The sequence below is a fragment of the Micropterus salmoides genome, unplaced genomic scaffold (genome assembly GCF_014851395.1).
Source record: "Micropterus salmoides isolate LMB-PRFRI ecotype aquatic unplaced genomic scaffold, ASM1485139v1 Ms_hic_scaffold_2, whole genome shotgun sequence".
Classification (NCBI taxonomy): Eukaryota; Metazoa; Chordata; class Actinopteri; order Centrarchiformes; family Centrarchidae; genus Micropterus; species Micropterus salmoides.
The window spans coordinates 20,596,742-20,618,241 of NW_024041150.1; the positions used below are offsets into that span (position 1 = coordinate 20,596,742).

At 40.1% G+C, this 21,500-nt stretch overlaps 1 protein-coding gene across 4 annotated transcripts; it reads left to right on the forward strand.

Annotated features, from left to right (window-relative positions):
* The first annotated feature begins 31 nt into the window (after positions 1 to 31).
* LOC119913271 lies at positions 32 to 18,479 on the forward strand. 4 transcript variants are annotated; one of them, XM_038732670.1, is made up of 12 exons: positions 8,846 to 9,044; positions 10,462 to 11,924; positions 12,478 to 12,722; positions 13,647 to 13,846; positions 14,919 to 15,079; positions 15,335 to 15,438; positions 15,756 to 15,816; positions 16,606 to 16,694; positions 16,986 to 17,105; positions 17,508 to 17,608; positions 17,744 to 18,032; positions 18,138 to 18,479. In XM_038732670.1, exons 1-12 carry the CDS (start codon positions 8,992 to 8,994, stop codon positions 18,252 to 18,254), a joined length of 3,003 nt encoding a protein of 1,000 aa, XP_038588598.1. In that variant the 5' UTR covers positions 8,846 to 8,991; the 3' UTR covers positions 18,255 to 18,479. The 4 variants fall into 4 exon arrangements, with proteins under 4 accessions (XP_038588595.1, XP_038588598.1, XP_038588594.1 ...); XM_038732667.1 differs by lacking the exon at positions 8,846 to 9,044 and adding an exon at positions 32 to 187 and having other exon boundaries at positions 17,744 to 18,479; XM_038732666.1 differs by having other exon boundaries at positions 8,847 to 9,044; positions 17,744 to 18,479.
* Positions 18,480 to 21,500: the final 3,021 nt, after the last annotated feature.

Genomic DNA, 21,500 nt, shown 5'->3' on the forward strand with positions numbered 1-21,500 from the left:
TGAAAGATCAACCGAAAGAGCGACCACAGCCAATCAATCTTTGGTGAAACTACAGCTCTCTCTTGTTCGCCATCTCTCTCTCTCTCTCCTCCCCCTTTCTCATACACATGTCTGTCTACCAGCAGACCATGCACACATGCATTTCACTGCCACTGACACATCTCTCATCGTAATGACAACTGAACAGGTAAGAATACATTTTATTCTCTTTCCTCCTTTTGTCTGAGCAGAACACAAAAACGGCAGGAACCTTTCACAACGTGTTTAGAGAAAGTTTAACTTAACCCAACATTAGCATTAGCAACAAGTACACCTAGCCCCCTGAGTCTTCTTCATCTGCCATCATTTAACAGCTGCTTTAATCCTAGAGTGACATTTACAACTGTAGGTGCACGTGATTAGATTTCAATGTCACTTTGGATACAAACATGACAAATGTAGTTCAAATTGTTTTGTCACTAAGGAGGCGGTGGATTTTGCTATTAAAGGTGAGATGTGCATTGTGAACAAATGAGGAGCTGTAAATCAGTATTAGGAAGACATCCATTATCCTTTTTACACATTTTGCACTTAGAAATGCAAAAGTGAAAATATAAATGAACTTCTGTGTAATTCGCTATCAAATCTATCAAATCATTCTGATGAAAGTATAATTTTGATCTGAAAATGTGCTCTCGTTGAATTTCTAATAAGTCTGATTGATAAGTCCACGTAGACATGCATATTGTGGACAGTAGCTACAAAATACAGCTTTTTTCTAAAGTGACAAACTGTACAATACTGAGTTCTGAGCCTCAGCATTACTTGTAGCATATTAGTGTTTTTACCTGCATCATGCTGGGGTTTGCACTAAACATGCTCTTACACAAAGAGGCTTAAAACCACAAGCCTGACTTGTGAACACTTTGTAAAAATATCATGATAAGATAAACCAGGGCTTCAATTTGCCTCCTGACCCAGGTACAGTTAAACATAATATGGTTGTTATTTTAGCAAAAGGCCCACATGTAATTTGAAGTCTGGGATGTAACCATAGAAGAAATTGATTAGCTGAGCTTTGATAAGACTGGGAAGCTACACTCAGTTAGCAGTTCATTTGTTACCCCTTACTAAGTTAAACTATAGCATCCCTTTACAAAATCCTACCTTAAATAAGCGCATAATGGTCAGTTTTTGTTGAAACTGTTTAATGAGGAGTGGATTCAACTTCATAGTCATTTTGGAGGCTGTTTAATATTTAGTTTGTCTAAACTGAAGAAGACGAGTTTGTGTTGTGTTGTTGTTGCTATTTTTGACCTCCTTTGATTTTGTGACCTCCTTTAACATCTGCAGACAGAAGGGGGGCAACAGCCACTTTTGTGTCTTACACTATGAAGTGAAGCGTCAGTCTGTACCAACGAAGGCCTGAATTTAAAAACATCTGTATCGAGCATTTCCGCTGCTCAACATGATGATCAAAGCACGAGGAGCCAGAATTGAGTCAAGCTGCCTTCTTGTCGCATCAATACACATTTTTAAATCACTTTAAGCAACATTGTTCACACTCTATCTGAAAGAAGGAGTGAAATGCCAAAGTGCTCAAGCTCTGTTAAGTAGAACTGGGGCAGTGAATGGACTGCAATTTAAAGTCCTGCCACACATGCTGGATTTGACTGGGGGCTGAATTTTGATATAGATATATATATATATTTGTAGCAGGATATTTTTCATATTTATCTACATGGCTTTGGCTTTATGTTTCACAAGGTTTACAGGGCTTACTGCAGAGAAGTGCCCCCACAGCATAATGCTGCTACACCCAATTCAGGTTGGGTGTGGTGTGTTTCTGGTGATTTGCAGTGTTTGGCGTTTACTATGATGGCCAGAAAGCAACATTTTTGACCCATCAGGCCATAAAACCTTTTTATGCTTGGTTTCCCTCATGCCTTTTTGGCAGACATTACCTCAGATGACATGTGATGTTTTTCGCTGGCGAAGCATCCGGAAAACAGTTGTCGTATGCACAGTGTCTCCCTTCTCAACCCTGTAGCTCCCTCACAGGTGCCGCGGGCCTTGTGAGGGAGGTAAGCTTCTCACGCAGGCACACACCTTGAAAATGTTCTAATATTCCTCTCCTGATTGGTACTTCTCAGTCACGGAATAGCCTACAAACTTAAGGTGCAGTTTTCGCTAAGATAAAGACTATAAACTGAGTGTGTGTAACCTAAAATCCATTGTCACAACTGGATTACAAACAGAAAATTGCCATTCAAATTAGTATGCAAACAATCAATCGGCTGCACCTGTGATGAATTTGGAGCGTTTAAAATCTTTGCACTTCATTTAGATCTGCATAGATTTGTTTTTGTGTTATTATATGCTGATCAGTATAAAAAATCCCTATTGCATCCAGACTGATTTAAAACTGTAAAAAATAACACATGAAAAGTTCAAGGCACTCTGTATTAACGCATTATTTCTTATTTATTTCACCTCGTCATATTTGCTTTATTTCCGCATTATGGTGTTGTTGCAGTTTTGCAGACACCAGAGTCACTGTCAAGTGTATAACTATAACAACCTAGAAGGGCACTCGGAGAGCGCAGATCCCTGCCAATGCCAAAATCCCAGTCTTCTATGATATGCAAATCTACAAGCCCAACCCACTATGTATGTCTGGATTCAATTCCAAAATGATTAGACTTACAGTATGTGAAAATATGGTTGTGCCTAGCTGAAGCCTCATCATCTCATATGTTTACGCTGTAAACATCATATGTTTATCACACAATAAAGCTTTATTGATCCTCTTTGGGAAATTGGTTATGATTATTGGATGACCCCAGAACCTGTGCAACAAATTTTTTTTATCTCAGAAATATATTTTCATATATGCTGGTCCATAATCTGTGATTTGGGTTTGTGTGTAGCATTATAATTAAATAAAGGCTTCTGGTTTATACATCACAACCAAAATGGTGAATATGTGCTGCACCTTCCAACACTGACACTGGTGTTTTTATATCCAGAGAATACTTTTTTCTGAAAGAGAGCAAAATACAATGTTTAATTCTCTACTTATTTACTCTGTGTTAATCATTTTACTGGCAGTGTAGCCATATTCACTCACCAGAATTACAGTATGTTTTGTAGTGCGTCAGCGGCTAGTTCAACCTTTATTGGAATATAGTATATATAGTAAATAGTTTTTTCCAAGCGTAAAAATATGTAATACTGTATTTTATTGTATATTTGCAACACTGCACAACAAAATCCATTATTAGTTTGAATGATGTGATAGCTTAAAGCAAAGGAAGAACCCCTCAAACGTGTGATCTCACGTTGTACTCTGTGACCTTTGAATGGATTCATGTGTTCAGTCCTTTTAAACAAAATTAGAAACATGTATTTTACATGCATGTACTTCATGTATGGGGAAAATCCAATGGTGGAACGTATCATATTATCAGTATCATACTGAACCAGCAGAGTCAGATGTTTGACGGCTTTGTGCATGTGTGATCACAATAAGATTACAGATTTTAACCAACAATATAGACGTTATCGTGAAGTTGCCATTAACTTATACTACACTTGTGCACATCTATAACACAATGCTGCAGAAAATGGGAAGTTGGAAGTTTGATAGAGCTAGAAGCTTTCTTAGCTCTTTACAAGTTGAATTATGTGTCACCGCAGTGAACAGTTTCGGTTGATCGGTGCACTTTGTTGAGTTTTAGATAACAGCTTCAACACGGTTGTCAATTTTTGTATGAAGAATGCATACCCAATGTTTGGCACATTTCGCCGTGTGTATTGCTAAATGAAGGTCCATCCTGTGAAACTGCAAACGTGGGAATGTCCCTTGACACCCACCACATATATTGAAACAAAAGAGAAAACGCACTATACTCCACACTGTAGTTTTTATGGACTTTGTACAAATGCGTTAAGGTGGGTCCTGCTGTGGCGCAGCCTGAAATGGTTTATTTTACATGAAAGAAGCCTGTAGCAGTCGTTAGAAATGTGGAGTATTGCAGTCACATGTGCGCACAGCGGGGTCTCTGAACATTTTGTGGTATGTGATCTTGTTTTAGATGAGAAAGCTCCTGTCAAGCTGGCATGTGATTTTCATGACTGCATTTATGCTTTTGTAAGAGCCCCAAAGGTATTAAAAGGAAAATATGTTATATTTCCTACCGCATTATTTTGTTTAGTTCAAATACATCAAATAGATATAATCAACAGAGGCACTTTCAAACTTTTTCCTGCAACTCTTTCTACACATCAAGCAAACCTGCCTGGGGTCCCAACACCAAAGCTGTGAAAATCTGTTTACAAGTGTATGTGACTGAAACGCTGATCTAAATTCCAATCTACAACCACAAATCATAGATCACACATAGAAATTAGAATTTCTCTGCACCGAAGAGTTGCATGAATCTAAACTCTATGTAAATATGCAATTTTGATTTTTTTTTAGCTTTGATTTTATAGAATTGTATTACTGTCTGACGGTGTTTTACATATAATTTAACACACTTTCCAAGACTGTTTTCCAAAGTCGTTTAATAAATGGGGATCATTTTGTGGTAAGGATACACTGTTTTTTGAGTAAATCTCTTGAATTACTTGAATCAGAGTTGCCTTTTAGCGTCATGTGTTTGTATAAAAAGGCAATTAAAGGATATGTTTTGAAAAAAAACATCTCTTTCCCAATACTTCTTGTGTGATGAGCCTTTTGGTAGCAGTTTCACTGCTGTGTGTTCAGTATTTTATATACTCCGTCATGCTTTTTAGGTAATGTTACACTTTCTTGAACTCTTTGTTACACATGCGTCTACAGTGTCATCATGGCCCATCGTCACATAACAAGAAGGTTATCAAGGAGGAATAAGCCTAGTCGACAAACACCTTTGGCATACTCGTTAAAGTGCTGGTAGTCTACAGGCTAAGTTTAATAAAAAAGGCCTGTTTTGTGATAAACCAAGATTCATGTTATTTGGCAGTTTGATTTCTCCGTCATCCATTCAGCCACTCTGTTCCCACCAGTCATTACTTGTCGGAGAGACGGCCCGGATAAGAAAGAAAAAGTCCAGAAGTACGTCTCTCTTTCCCCCTCCTCTGCTCCCGCAGCTTTTTATGGTGAATTTGAGAGAAAACTAGAGAAGTGTCTCCCCCGTAGTGACTCCTCCGCACTCCCCTTCCATCCTCTCACATCCTTTCATTCATTTTTTTTTGGCTGTTTTGTCAAGGGTATGTTCACAGACAAACATGAATGTATGCAAATGCGTACAAACAAGGGGACAAATGAGCAAACCATGTCAGAGTCAGTGGTATACAGAACATAGGGTATGCTGAATTTTACATGCAGAGACGAAGAAGTCAAAAAACCTCTTGGTAAGAAACCACTGTAATTTCAGTTAAGGTTTTTGAAGGCTAAACGTGACGCCTTATTGAGGTGCAAACTTTGAACGGTTTTATTACTAAAAACTTCTTTTCAAGTTCAAATTAGATCTTTTCTTCAGTGCGCTTAATTTTCAAATATCTTGAAAGGACATAATTTTGTCTTAAAATTTGTGACTATATGACCACTACAAGCCCCCCTCCCCCAAGAAGGATTTTTAAGTTGAATTCAACAAACAAAACTCCCATGTTGGGTGAGCAAGAACAACGTAAAACGAGTCTCATTAAAACGCTATGTTAATTCACTTTCAATGTACATTTTTCCGGATTCTGACAAATTCAAGAGCAGCAAGAGAATCTCACTTCCCGCTGCCAGTTACCTGCATGTTGTTTGACTGCAAGTCTAAGGATAGAAAAATCAATCAGTCTTACTGGTTCTCGATTCGTACCCACAGAGACGGTGACTCAGATATCGGCATTAAGGATAATGTGTTTAATATTGTTGTCAGAGAATGTTTTGCAGCAGCTGTACCTCTTTGCATTCACCGTGGAACCTTCAGACTCCAGATATTTGAATGAAGTGTAAAGTGACGTAGCGAGGTTATCTGTACCAGCCTAAACTGACCTCAAATAACAAGATATATCAATAAAATATGCTGTCAAAAGTATCACATATGCTAATATTGAGGTTATTGTGTCAGACAGGTTGTGTAGTTACCACACTATTATCTATAATGCATGTTAATCCTGAGGTTTCCAACTATGAGAAGTAGTCACACTGTATAAGTGACCTCAGCATTAACATGATCACAGCAGCACAATCCACACACACACTTCAGCTCCTTTTCTCGCTCTCTCTGTGTCCACTGTCTGATGAAGTCACTTATTTGGATCATGAACAACAAGCAAATGTATTACCATTAAAGGAACTGTTAAAGGACTGTATTTGAAAGACGCTGATTTGATAGATTAACACATTTTGGATTTAAACAATTTATTTTATCCAAACAGGGATCCGTTTCACAAAAGCGTTTTTGCGAGCACTGCTTGCACCCAGGTCGCAAATGGCGGCAGCATCACATTGCGGTTGTCACTCACAAACTGCACACGAGTCCATCAGGGTCTTGCATGCTCGTGAATGTTGTGTCGCAAACATGGTGTTTGATTTGATGAGGGAAATGTGTCAGGAAGGTAATTATCTCATGTCGCAAGTCACGGCTCGCATGTTGCAAATTTGATGAAAGGGGCCCCAAGACCGAATGGGCGGCAATCCACTGGCAAGTTTAGTATCAACCCAACACAGGACAAAATCTTCGTAGCTCAATGGGAATGAATGTCAAATATTGGTTTTGGAGATCTGAACTGTTATCATAAAGATATTTATGTGCCTGAATGCAGTTTTACAAAAGATGCTTTTTTCCTATACAGTATTGTATTTTATATAATATACAGGCCTATTTTCCAGATTTAGAAAGTAATGAAGTACTTTAACTCGAATTATGTACGCACAATTGGAGGCAGTGACGCCTGCTTTGAGTATTTCTGTTTTGTGAGATTTTATACATTTACATTGTACATTTTATAATTGATCATATATGCAATTCACTATAATAATAGTGAATATAGTGTATAATGTACATATATACCGTTATTCCACATAATACATTTACTCCACATATTTACATTTTGCTGTTTTTTACTTACTTTTAACAACAATCATTTAATCTGATGACTCTGCAGGGCCGTAATCTTGCAGATTAAGATAAAATATGATTAGCATTGAATCGCATTGGTTTTCAACAACTAAAAACAATACTGAAAGGAGTTAGACCTAGCATCACCCATACTACCACCAAAATAAAAATATTGCCAATATTTTATTTAATTACTTTTGTTTTGTACTTTTTTTTTTTACAGCAAACATTTTTTCTTTAATGGTCAAATCTATTTTTACATTTCAATAACTTTTTCACCACAGATAACAAGCCTGTTAATATATTAGGGTGCTGGATGCTGATGTGTGTTTCACCTTCATTTAGTCCCTTTTATTTAAACTGCTGGATCATACCCTGTCTTGTGTGTGTGTGTGTGTGTGTGTGTGTGCGGTTATTGAAGTTGCTCACAGACTTGTGGACCTGTCAGCGGTCGTGTTTGAGGTTACGTGTGCATGAGTGGGTAGTGTTTTAAGGTTATATGACATAACAAAGTTAGAAAACGGTACATTGGCATGTTTAAGGCATGTGTGTGGATGTGTGTATGGTGGGTGGGTGAGTAGGTGGGGCTGCAGAGGGTTTAGAGGGTTCCCTGAACCTCATCGTTTGTTGCCGTCTTCCTTCCTGTTTCATTCTTTCTCACTTCCTGTCAGCTGACTCAGCCGGAGAATCTTGATCTGGTAAACATCTACGCTACCGCCTCTGCACACACACTCTCTCTCTCTCACACACAGACACACGCACACACACACACATACACTTACAAAATGTACTTTGTATCCACACAAAGATGTATGCACTTCCACACTCACAGAAGCACTAATGTACAGGCACATACATAAGTGAGTGAATTATTCACACATACTCACCTTATCATACAGCTAAAAAACTACCAAAGTAGTACTTTAAACATTCAGCTTATAGTTCGTATTAATGTAATTAAAGGTGTGAAAAGGACATTTATTTCAACTGTTTCTAACACTGAAGCCTTTGTACACATCCCTAAGTGTTTAGTAACTCAACCTCAGCGTTAATGTCTTAGAAAAAGAAAGAAACTACAGAACAAAAACTTCAGAAAAAGAAGAATAGTAGCCAAGAAAGGGGTTTTGACACTTGAAAAAGCATAGATGTTTACCAAAGACCAAAGAGGACACGAAAGACTGGCAAAAGCAGAGAAGATAACATTCAAGCAAATGACAGGAGAAGAAAGGCAGGACAAGAGAGAGACAGAGAAAACAAAGCTGGGCGCACGGTGAGAAAAAGAGACAGAGAGAGAGAGAACTATGGGGCAGAGAGACGGAAAGAGAGACAGAGAGATGGAGGAGGGGGGCAGAGAGATAAAGATAGCTGAAAGGAGGGAGATCCGTCAGCATTTGTTTCCTCAGGATGTGGTTACCACGACGACGAAAAGGCAGAGCCAACATCACTACCCGCTGGTCCCCTCTGACACCTGCAAGTGTGTGTGTGTGTGTGTGTGTGTGTGTGTGTGTGTGTGTGTGTGTGTGTGTGTGTGTGTGTGTGTGAGTGTGAAAGTCAGAGAGTGTGTGTGCCTATGTACGTGTGCTTCAGTGAGTAATTCAGTGAGTAAATGAGTCTGTGAGTGTGTGTGTGCATTAGTGTGAAAAAGACAGTATATGTGGTCTGTGTGTGTGGTGTGTGTCCATTTTGCTTTAGACTGTATGTGTGTGTGTGTGCTGTCAAAGGATACACAGCAGAGAGAGAGAGAGAGAGAGACAGAGAGAGAGAGAGACAGATAGGAAGGAGTATATGAGAGGTTGAAAATCTGAAGGGGGAAATAATTAGACCAACACTTGAGACAGTGGAGAGCGAAAGAGCACAAAAAAGTCAGAGAGAATGATGAAGAAAATCAGACGAACCGCCAGGAACCAAAAACATGCACAACAGAGGACGAACATATGTGAAAAGGAAATTAAGCGCCAAGGACTGGTAAAAAAAACAACAAAAAAACACCACTACGTATACAGTGCATTTGTCTCTTCATCTCATCTTCCTTCGTTCTTTCTCTTTCTGACTCACGCGCTGTCCTATTTAGAGCAGAGTGTGGTTTCAAGACAGAAAGAAAGAAAACCCAGCAAAGACTTAAATCTTTTGGTCTTCGTTGGTACAGGCATTTATGCAATGTAAACGTCTGATTACAGGTAATCTGTCGCTTGTTTTTGAGGACTAACTAAACGAAGTGGCATCGGTCGAGGAATCTTGTGTTAGCGTAAATGGAACAGGAATATGCATGCTAAAAACTGCTTACTGGAGCTTGGTTTGGAATTAAAAATACCTGCAGGGCTCCGTACAAACCAATTTGGAGATGTGACAACTCTTGCCTTCTCTTGTGAGTTGAATATGGACTATTTTGCCTAACACAATAACTACATCATACCTACAGTCATTAGAAAGTGGCGTTACAGATTTACATTACTCAGTTGGACAAAGAGCATCAAACAAATTGCATCAAAATCTTTAAGCCATCAGATTCTGCGACCTGATTAGGAGCTTCAGCTATATTACAACTGCAAATATTTTATAATATTTACTCTATTTTGAAAGAAGCTGTTGGCATAAATGGTGCTACTGTAATAATTAGATAGAAATTCATAGATACAGAGAGGGTCAAAACTGTTGGTAGCTTTGACAGCAGAAACTCTTGCCTTCTCTTGTGAGTTGAATATGGACTATTTTGCCTAACACAATAACTACATCATACCTACAGTCATTAGAAAGTGGCGTTACAGATTTACATTACCCAGTTGGACAAAGAGCATCAAACAAATTGCATCAAAATCTTTAAGCCATCAGATTCTGCGACCTGATTAGGAGCTTCAGCTATATTACAACTGCAAATATTTTATAATATTTACTCTATTTTGAAAGAAGCTGTTGGCATAAATGGTGCTACTGTAATAATTAGATAGAAATTCATAGATACAGAGAGGGTCAAAACTGTTGGTAGCTTTGACAGCAGAAACTCTTGTAATGTGAATTGGTACGTCATCTGTCAATATCTGGTGAAGACTCGTGTAGTTACCCTCTAGTGTCATAGAATCTCTTGGATCATAATGGTGACTGAAATCACAGCTATTAAAATTGGTAAAGCTAAATACAATGGAGGCACCATGTTTGGTAACAGTTAACAAAATAGAAGCCAAATGGTTAAGTTTTTGCAGTAGCAAACTTTCTAAACTAGCTAAAATTTCTAATTAGGTCATGGAATGTCGTGGGTCACAGAAATTTAATTTATACATGTGCTCTGTACTATTGAGTAGGCTAGGTACCAGCTAAACCACTGCTGCTAATGTTGTGACATGATTTAATTTATATTTACACCATGTTTATGTCTGTATCCTTGTAGGCACTCTAGCTACACCCACCGAGCCATCATGGACGACAGTACATCCACCCAATCCTTCCCCAACCACCACCACCATCGCCATAACACATCCTTTCACCTCACTTTGCCCAGCCTTCAAAGCCCCGAACTGGGATTCCCCTCCTCTCAGTCTGCCCTGGATCCTCTGGAGCAATATGGAAGTAGAGGGGAAGAATCCACAACCTCCTTCCCAAATTCAAGCATCTCTTCTGGGGGAAGGGGGGGGAGCAGTGGGGGTGACAGAGGCTTGCTAAACACAATTGGTAGCGTTTTGGACAGAGACGCTAACTTGGGAGGCCAGCTTGATGGAGAAAGTGAGTTGGGGAGCCATTTTGTTGACACTTGGTATGGTGGCAGCAAAAAAGAGGACACTTGGGAGGATGGGGAGAGTTGTGAAAGCCCTGCAGACAATTTTTATAATAAAGGTGATTGCTACAGTAACCCTAATGATGTTTTTTACATTATGAATTGTGGCAGTGAGGAAGGACTCAGGCGTAAACTCAGAGCAAACTATAATAATTATGCAAATGTTAGCTGTGAAGCTAAAAACGAAACCGTTTACAATAGGGAGGCTAATGTTAGCCACTTTACTAAGCAAAGTACTTCCTACAACAGAAGTGTGGCAGGAAGCTTTAGCGACAGCAGTATAGAATATTGTAGGACCGATTCAAGAGTGAGTGACAATTATTTAGGAAGAGAAGAAGATTATGGATCCAGCTGTGGCTCAGGTGAGGATCAGCTTCAATCAGCAGAGGCTGAAGGACCCTGGCTCAACATCTCTCCCTCGAGTCAGACAGGAGAGGGCAGGTGGAGAGGAACAGCAGACACCCACGCTTTGGCCTCAGGGTTCCTATCGCAGCGATCGGCTCTCAGCATCAGCAGCGGGAAGTACACTCAGAAACTGGACTCCTTCTCTGAGGCTTTCCTCTCCCAGCGAAAGAGAAGAATCCCTGTGATTTCCAGTGGGGATTCCTCTGGACAGATCTGGGAATTTGGGGGAGGGAGAGGAGGAAGCCCTGGATTGATCAAGTCGAGGCACAGCTGTGCTTTTGATTCAGACTCCTACCTGCCTCCCTCCTCCTCTTCTTCACCTGCTCACCCCTCTCTCCCATCTTTCCCCTCTCCTCCCACATCGTCCCACCTCATGTCTTCAGTTCTTAGTCCTCCGCCCACACCTCTACCAGCTCCTTCCCACTCACCCTCCAAAATGGACTCTCCCATTGCATTTGGGGGCACAGGACATTCAGTGTCCCAGGGGGGAGAGTCACCTGGCACGCTCCAGTTTTTTGCTTCCCGCCTTCAGTCTCTCCCACCCGTCCATTCCTCTGGGATGATATGGAAGTTTCCACTGCTGTCACACTGTTTTCCACAGTCATCAGGCGATCCCAGCAGCAATGAGGGCAACCTGACATCTTCTCATGGTAGCGACTATGGCAACGTCACAGGTAAGGGATTGTGTGTGCATTTTTCTGAATGAAAGTCCAATAGTAAGAAAAGAAATTTAAATAATGGATAAAAGTTCATCCAGAGTCTGTCATAACAGTTCTGAGAAAGAAAAACAGAACTGTATAAAAAAGACTAGACTACTAAACATGAAATAATTTAAATTCTCTTTATTTCCCTCCTTACCAAAAATAAACCACAGGTTAATACCCACATGCAAATTTACGGGACATGTGGGTTTTTGTTGGTGAGCTTTTGAAATTTCCAACTTCCTGTATGCAAATTACATTTTCACTTTTCACATTTTCAGTTATGAAACCATTTGTAACATCTTGTGACATCTTTTGTACTCACACCACAGGAAAAATGACACGTTCACCTAGAACAATTGAATTCATATGTGGGTTGTCACAATAATTAGTTATAATCCAAATAACAAACAGATACTGACAACATCATGACAACATCATGACAATACCATGACAATACCATGACAATACCATGACTTTCCCCTCTTTTCTGATGTTCGTGTCCTGACCCCTCGCATTTTTCCAGCCTCACACGACGTCCTTCAGTCTCCAGAGTTGCCATTCCTCATGTCCTCTTCCCACCGCTCATCCCTCCACCCACCGAGAGCTCTCTGTTCCTCCAATGCTACGTCCCCACATACCTCCTTCCATCTTCCTACTCCTACTCACCTTCCCAGCCAAAATTTTGAGGCAGCAGAAAAGATAGCCCCTTTCATGGTGACGCAGAAAGTGAAGAATGGACCGGCCAACCTGAACCAATCACAGCTACAGGTACAGTATGGCAACTCTGCTATTTTTGAGCACAGGGTACAATTTTAAAGAAGCAAATTTAAGCAGTTTTGTGTACATTCAAGAGAAGAAAATATTCCGTTGATGCATATCCTCTAGCTGGCTTAATATAATTTTAGCCACACAAAATTATGTTACTTGGCTTTATTACCAAATAACTACTTGGTGTTTAGTGATAATTTGCAAATGTTAGCATGCTGACATGCAAAACTAAGATGGTGAACATGGAAAACATACGTAAAATCAGCGTGTTAGCATTGTCATTTTGAGGACGTTAGCATGCTGACTGTAGCGTTTAGCTCAAAGCACCACTCCCAGACCAGCTATCCTGAAGGCAAGCAACATAGAAAAGAGGGATCCCAGAAAGTAGAACAAAAATCTTCAGGTAGCTAAATACTAAACCATTGCATATATTTTTCTTTGAATTTCCCCCTCATTTGTTTTTCAAGTTTAAGTTTTTCACATTACTGACCAGTACCGCTTTACCTTGGATCCCACAATGCCTTTTTTCATGTCCCACGGAAAATGAATGGGGTTGAACAATGCTTTGCTTTGCACCATGTTCAATGGGTCTGTACTGTTTTCTCTTTATTAGTCAGGAGGGACAATTCTGTTAACTGTTTGAATCACACTCGTTTTTTTCCCGCTAAATTTTCAAAAAGTCTGCTTCTGATTGGCGAGTATTTGTTGCCTCTGTTGGTTAAAGTTAGGGGTTAGGGTTAGCCAATCAGAGCAGAGCCCTGATGCAAAGCTAGAGTCCATGAAGTGAGAGTTCAAAATGAAAAATTTTGCAGGAAGAATTCATAACTCGCTTTTTTTGTAAAATAAATAAATAAACATTGTGACTGCGTATTAATCAGACAAGGACAGGATTAACAAAATAAATGTTTTTTTCCCTGTGAACAGCAACAAGACTCCCCGATCTACACTGGAACTCCATTTCCCAGTATCCTTCACTCAAGCAGGGGTCAAAAGAGGGGCCGCTACACTCCTCGACCCCTCCTCAATCCTGTACGCAGGGGGAATGGGCTGTACTCCTCCCTTCTGTCTCTCCATCAGGAGGAAACAACATGTAGAGAAGAGGAAGAAGAGTGCGGTGTGTTACCGTAAGTAAAATGCTGAAGAAACTTATGCTTTGGGATTCGTTAGTCTATGACCTTTTCAGTTGCATGATGTCTCAAAATAAAGTAAGTCTTCTTCTTCCTAAATCATGGTGAAGAGTTTGGCCATGGCACGAGTGAACGAGTGATTTGTTTTTTGTTGTAGATCTAGATTCATGTGCAGGTCCAAGACTGTTTATGAAAACATTTCTCACTGCAAGACAGGACACTGAATGAAAAGAAAATCTTTTTACTTGAGATGTCTTTAAAGTGAGGACATGACAGTAATGTCTCCAACTAAAATATGTACATATATTTTAGGATGTGGTGCATCTCTGGGAATGATTAATCAATTTGGATCTAAAATAAACTGTTTTCAAAATATGGCTTTCCAAAAAAAAGTGGACTCTTGGCTCAACTTGCCCCATATGAGAGGATAAGTTGAGCCACATAGGGGTCAGGACATCAATGTAATTTCATCATGCAAACTCAAACGCCAGGTCCCAACATTCAGTTGGACTTCGCTATGTCTGCTTGTTGTTTCATATCAATGTATTGCTTTACAGTCATCCTGTTTATCATCATGTCCCGTGCCACCTGATGAATTGACTTCCCATTTTTGTACCTCTCCCACTGCTCTGTCCAAACCCACAATAGGAGTTAAAGCCTGGTGGTTTCTGGTCTAAAATGTCACATCATTTCGGTGATGCATAAGAATGAAATGTAAAATTACAGTAAAATAGCTGGCTCAATTTCCCCCAGATCCTTTGGCTCAAATTACCCCATCCCTGCCATTTTAACAAAATTGTGTCATCCCACAGTTTAAGGGTAACTTCATGCTAACAGTATAGCCTCATATTGTAACTTCCTAAAGCATTAACACATGTATAAGATTTTGTCAAACCTGTCTACAATAGTTCAGCCAGATCAACAGTTCTATCTTAAATGTGCTCTCCCCTACACATACAGATTAAACAGATCTGTAATTAAAAATGCGCATTTAAAAGAAAATGCAGGCTTAGAGAGGGTATTATTACTTACGTTCTCCTTTTCACTTCACTTCTTTCCTTCTCTACAGGCATATCAACTTAGGTCATGATTTCCAGGCACAGCTTCCCTCGTGCTTTGTGGACAGCAAGGGTTCAGGGTTATGGTCACCAGAGCAGGAATCCCCTAGAGAACAGCTGCTGTGGAAACCGTGGGACAGTCTTGAGGAGAGCACCAACTTACAAGACCATGGTAAAGGACATACCAACATGCCACAGCTTTTCAACTCAAACTTATTTTTTTAGACCTGCTTGGAGTAATAATTACACAGAAAAGGATAGTAAATTCTCAATTCTTCAAAATTACAAGCAACCGATAAGTTCAGTGGTCAAAGTTACAGTGAACAGATGGAAGATAAATCAGATATTTTAAAATGAGCTGTATGCTTGACATAGACCCATTCAATTCACAGTGCTAACTGCTGAAATCTTTTGTGTGTATGCGCAGTGGAAAAGCTGTTGTCCATGTGTAGTTCCAGCTGCATACCAGGAGGGGGCAGTAACACAGAGCTGGCTCTGCACTGTCTGCACTACTGTCAGGGGAACGCAATGGTAAGCAGTGAAGAGGAGTACTAATACTGTCTTTCTTAATAATAATAATAATTATTATTATTATAATAATTATAATTATAATTATAATTTGCTTATTCCTCATTCATTCATTTATTATGCACTCATTCCATCATTTTCATCCACCCATCGTGACTTCCTTCCATGCATCTTTCCCCACCCACTCATTCCTTGTCATTTCTTTTTCTTTCTTTCTTACTTTTCTTTCTCACTCATTCATATCCAGTGAATTCTCTTCTGAACCATTGCATGCCTCATCTGTCTTTTCTCTGCATCCTACACCCCTCTCTTCTGTGCAGGCTTCGCTGGAGATGCTGTTGTTCTCACAGCCTTCACCAACAGGAGACTACCACTACTCTGGTAACCTTTGCCCACACACAACTTGTGGGTTTCCTACGTCTGTTAAGGGATAATTCCAAAATGATCACCCGATGTTCAGATAACTCTTTGGCTTGGTTACGGATATTTAACATGAGCTGACTCTAACCCTGTCATGTTTTTGAAGTGAATTCAAATCAAAGTTGTCAACTTTTAGCAGGGTGACGTGGTGAAGTAAAATAAACTAAAATGTGCTGCAGTGAAGGAAGTTCAGTGTTTCTCAACAACAGTCAAAATGTTAGACAGCAAAGGAGTAACCATTCCCACTGAACGTACAATGGTAGCCTTTGTTGAAGCCCAAACTCCACGCAGTTCTCTCTCTCTCTCTCTCTCTCTCTCTCTCTCTCTCTCCTCTCTCTCTCTCTCTCTCTCTCTCTCTCTCTGGTTCATTTAAATCCACCAAGAACCACATAAAGTACAGAGTAAACATTGTTCTGCACAGTAGTGTCCACTTAGCTGCCCCCCTGACAACAGCTTAACAACATTTAGATGTCTAAAATGTCTAAAAACCCACCCTCCAGCTATTAAACATGGTACACATGGTACACGCAAGTTTTATTGTTAAAGCTGATGGTCATTACAATCCACAGTGACAGGCAGATTCATCATCCGCCACTGGTTTTGTCAGTTATTTTCTAGAGAGTTCCTGCAGGACTTTTCCCAACAGTGGATGCATTACTTGCAGCACTCTGCAGGATGACCAGTTGGTATTTGTTTTTTAATTGTTTCCCATGTCCTGTTTGCCCCTCACCCTCCTCTCTCTCGCTGTAGGTAGTGACTTTTGGACCAACAGTGAAAAGAGTCTCTTCACTGCAGCCCTGGGAACTTATGGAAAAGAATTTTCACTCATACAGAAAATGGTAGAAGCCTTACTCATGCATTGCTAATTATATGAGCCGCATTCTTTCAGTGGTTACCTTCACAGTGTGTTCCCTTTCTGCAGCTATTAAAATGACTGCATGTTGCAACTTGATCCACAAAATAAGCACTGAATAAAAAGCTGGAGCTCAGTTGTCACTGAATGTATCAGCTTGATTATGTTTTCTGAGATATGTTGAATGTATTTGGAACCAAGCTCAGGTAGCCATGGAAAAGGTCATTTTTGACTGCTAGGTATTCATTATGTGTGTGTTTGCATGTGTATGCTGCAGGTTAGGACTAAGACCGTGGGCCAGTGTGTTGAATTTTACTACCTGAGCAAGAGGCTCCTGGACAAGCAGAAGAAACAGGAGGAGGAGAACAGAAACGGGGAGATGGAGCAGCAGAAAACTGTAAGAAATACCTTAAAAAGAAGCAGTTGCGGATTTAGTGTTAAAATCTTTTTGTGTCTTGTCAAGATTTCCCAGCTGACCCAGGGACTCTGGTACTCGGCAGATGTTTCTTTTAGATTGCATTTTAATATCAGCCTGTTGCTTTTGTTCTCATGCTCTTCCTGTATTTCTCTCTTTTCCTGTTGTTGTTATCCTGTGATTTGTCATCTGTTCCCATGATGCATTTTGATCCCTGATGGACAGGACTCAGAGAATAGAAACAAATGTAATAGAAAAGTGTGCTTGGCGTGAGAAACAATATGGAGTATTTAGGTAGTTTTGTTCAAGTGGTTATCCAGTGTGGAATGCAGCTAAACAAGTTAATCGCACCAAAGTAGCTTACAATTGGTCCTGTTTTCCCAGATAACGCCCATCAGTCAGCCAGTGGACAGACAGTTTGGACTGGAGGAGGTGGTTCCCGTGCCCTCATTGGCCAGCTTCTTCCCCTGCAAGCTGTGTGGCAAGTGAGTAGAACCAGTCATAACGGAGAGAGCTTCAACACAAACCGTCTCAGTGTTTGGCTTCAGGGCGAGCCAACAGATGGTTTCTATTTTTAAAGTCTTCTTTTTTAACCATGTCTTTCTGTTTCCTTGCTCCAGAATGTTCTATAAAATCAAGTCCCGTAATGCTCACATGAAGATCCATCGCCAGCCTCAGGAGGATTGGACCGACAGGCGGCTGCTACTCACCCAGCGTCTGGCTTTCAGTCGTCCCAACACCTTTATCCCCAGCCCGGGCAGTAATCTGCTCCCGTCCCAGACCTTTTCCCCTTCTGGCCTCCCTGGAACGCCAAGCAACAACAGCAACGCAGACAATGTCCTCAACTCTGTAACCAATAGCAACGCCATTGCTCCCAGCAATGCCAGTGTCTCACATCCCAGCACTGTGGTAACATATGGCAACATCACTGCTTCAAACTCTCATGTAATCACTAATATTGATGGCGGTGAGTTAAATCAAAGAGAGCCCACCACTGTTATGTCTTTCCACCAGTCATGGGGCTCATTTGGACATGGCCCAGACCCCACTACCTTCTACTGCAACACAGAAGGGAAAGACGATGTAGGAGCTGGGACAGTGGAGGGAAAAGAGCCAATCAACTGGCAGTAGTGTTCAGCTGTCCCGAAAGCATTAGAAGAACTGAGGACTCATCCAAACTGTGTTTTTTTTTTTTTTTTTAAATCAAACTAACTTTTAATTCCAACTCCAATTTTTCGAACATATTTTAAGAAAACATGATCACTTTTGTATGCTTTTGTTGTAAATTGTGTAATTAAATGTGTTACATATTTAAATGTTTATTTACTTGACATTTGAATAAAATTTACAACCTTACTGCTGTTTTTTTTTCATGTTTATGACTTCAGTAAAACCACTTGTCGCATTTACAAGGATTAAACAAACAAGATATCACATGTTAGTGTGTGAGTTTTAGAGATGCTGCAAGGCTGTTTTTTTTCTTTGGAGAGACCCAGGCCAGTTTTTTTCCCTGTTTCCAAACTTTGTGGTAAGCTAAGCTAGTTTCATGTCTAACAGACAGACGCGAGAGTAGTATCGATCTTCTCATCTAATTTTCCAAATTGTCCTCAGTTTCCAAACATTTCTCCTTCTTAAAGTCTAAATAGAAATTGGTCCTCACAAAGCAAATAAGCACACACATCCCCACAGACAGGCACACACACACAGCATGTTGAAAGGTTTCGATATCACACGATAATGGGCTAATATTGACCTTGGTAGACCATCTCCTCTCACTATCTCACTCACAGCTGTCTGGTACTTGTGTGCCCAGAATTGACCTGTTGATGGTTAACTACAGTGAATGTGTGTGTGTGTGTGTGTGTGTGTGTGTGCGAGAGAAACATTGAAAAGCAATACATAAACAGCATCCTGTTCTTCATTGTTTAGCTAATGAAATTTCCAGTAGCTACAAGATGATTTTCATACTATTTTTCCTCTCTTCTATGTGCTCATGTTACATACTTATCTGCAGGTGCATTTCTCAAGGCGGTCAGTATTCTTTGGTCTTATCTCTTCCTGATTGTTACTGCCACTCTGATAGTGATAACAGAGTTTATATGCGTGTGTATGTCTGTTGGTTCATGTATTATATATACAGTATAATATGCCGTGTGTCCTTCTAGGTATCCTTGCTGAAGAAAACTTAAGTGAAGGTCCTCCAGCGTATGAGTATGTATGTATGTATGTATGTGTATGCCTGTGTCCATAATAAACACTCCCTCCCTCCTGACTAAAGTCCACCATGTCCAGCACACTTCATCTCCCACTTCTGTGATACAGAGTATGAGCTGTTTCTAGTTAACACATGTGCTCAAGTAGTATCAGATTTGTCCTCTTTTCTTTACATATCCTCCCCCCCAAATAGCTTTAACTTCCCAGAGCTATGACAAGCATTTTGTTTTCGGACTCTAGAGAGAGAGAGAGAGAGAGAGAACAAGCACGTAGATAAGGGGGGGGGGGTAGACCAGACCAATGGGGCGACGGAAAGGGGGGAAAAAGAAGAGAATAAACAGAGAACTTACTGAGCAATGGCCATTCACCTATTCATGGCGAGCAGCTCTTTGCCAGTTGACTGAGTCCATGCCCCCACCATGGCCCATCCCTGCTTTCTCTCATTTGCTGCTATTTTCTTTTTCCGAGGCCAGAGTGGTAGAAATAAACAAAAGCAGCCTTTTCAGTCATTTGACAAGGGTATAATGCTCAAGAATGCATGGCAAAATACAACATAATATATCTTTTCCAGTTGGATTTTATGGCTGTTTGTATGTCCTGTAAACATATCCTCATGGTTAAAATATTTACGTAGTTACATTAAAGAGTAATAACATACTTAATCAAATAATATAATCAAAACTGTTGGAGCAAGTCATTATCTGATTGTTCGAAAAGTCTACAATCCTTTATGTATATAGGTTTTAATCGAAGCTACAGCTATTCTCATCCAATATATTATCCAGGAAACTCATGTAATACCAGACAGCATGGACAAAAGCAGGAATGTCTTCTTTTGTGGCACTTTAATGCACACAAAACAGGCTGGCAACACGCTTATGTCTTTATCTCACTGAGAGGTAGTACCATGTAGAGACTGCCCAAGGTGTAAACTAGCTGTCATTTAGAGAAATGAGAAAATAGTATTGCTGAACTTGATGAAATGGAAGAGAGTGACTGTGACACCTGACATAATGATTCAGTCCCTTTTTACTTTCATAGGATAGAACTAGTTAAAGCAAAAAGTATGTCTTCGTCATCTTAAATTGTGCAAGCTTGCTTTTCCTTTCTTGGACAAGTGAGTTTCGATTAAATCTTAAGGTTTTATCACTTTTGAGATACTGTACACGAAGGCCGACTGCTGTCATTGACACAGTTGGAGGTTGGGCCCTGTTATGCAATAGTTGACACAGCCCTTAGATGGTTGTTATGGGAAAAACTGAAAAAAGTTTAATCCCTCTGCTGCTAAATACTTGATATTAGTAGCTGGGCTCACTGAAAGCATAAGTAGACTGATAAAATCCGCAGTAGCCTCTATGGAGGTGTTCTCAGCTGACTTTTTGACATACCAGATCAGGCACCACTAAACATTTCATCATTGTGTTTTAGATAGTGACTTGTTTAAATCACAGTAAACGTGGTGTCTTTTTCATTCAGATAACAGGTAGCAAAATTAAATTAGCATGCCAGAAATCAGTGTCACTAAACACACTTTCTGTCAGATTTAGTCAAGCACAGAGTACACAAGAGATAGGAACCAAAATGCAGACACCAAGGCAGAGTCTTTAAAAGGTACACCGGCTTACGCTTCAGCGTGAAGGCAGGTACAGGTCAGAACAGGAAGGCAGCAAAATACAACATTAATCCACAAGAAGGCAAAATCCAAAATGGCATAGGAGACAGACAGGTATACGTGACAAAGAAGGACGATGAACTAACAACTGAACAACTGGGAGATAAAGACTTATACACAACAAACAGGGCAGGATGATTGGACACAGGGGAGACACATCAGGGCAGGTGCAAACAATCAAACAAAAAAACACAAAGATGGGAAGTAAAAGTCAAACAAGGAACACCAGGAAGGTGTTCAAAATAAAACAGAAACTAACAAAACTCAAAAACCCAAAACCACAACAATCTCTAACATTTCTCTTACATAAACAAAATGACAACAGAATTAATGTTAAGAGTAGCGCTGCAACAATTACTGGATTATTTGTCAACCATTACAATAATTGCCAACTGTGTTAATAGCTGAGTTCCACCTTGACTGCTCATAACATTTTAGATAAATTCCGATCTGGTTTCCGTCAGAAGCCTTCCACCAAAACAGCTCTTCTC

Bases quoted from the DNA above. Each gene is read 5' to 3' on its own strand.
- LOC119913271 (XM_038732666.1), top strand. From the start codon at position 8,992: ATGCACAACAGAGGACGAACATATGTGAAAAGGAAATTAAGCGCCAAG. The intron at 11,925-12,477 runs GTAAGGGATTGT...GCATTTTTCCAG, and splicing joins CGACTATGGCAACGTCACAG to CCTCACACGACGTCCTTCAG. The intron at 15,817-16,605 runs GTAACCTTTGCC...CTCTCGCTGTAG, and splicing joins AGGAGACTACCACTACTCTG to GTAGTGACTTTTGGACCAAC.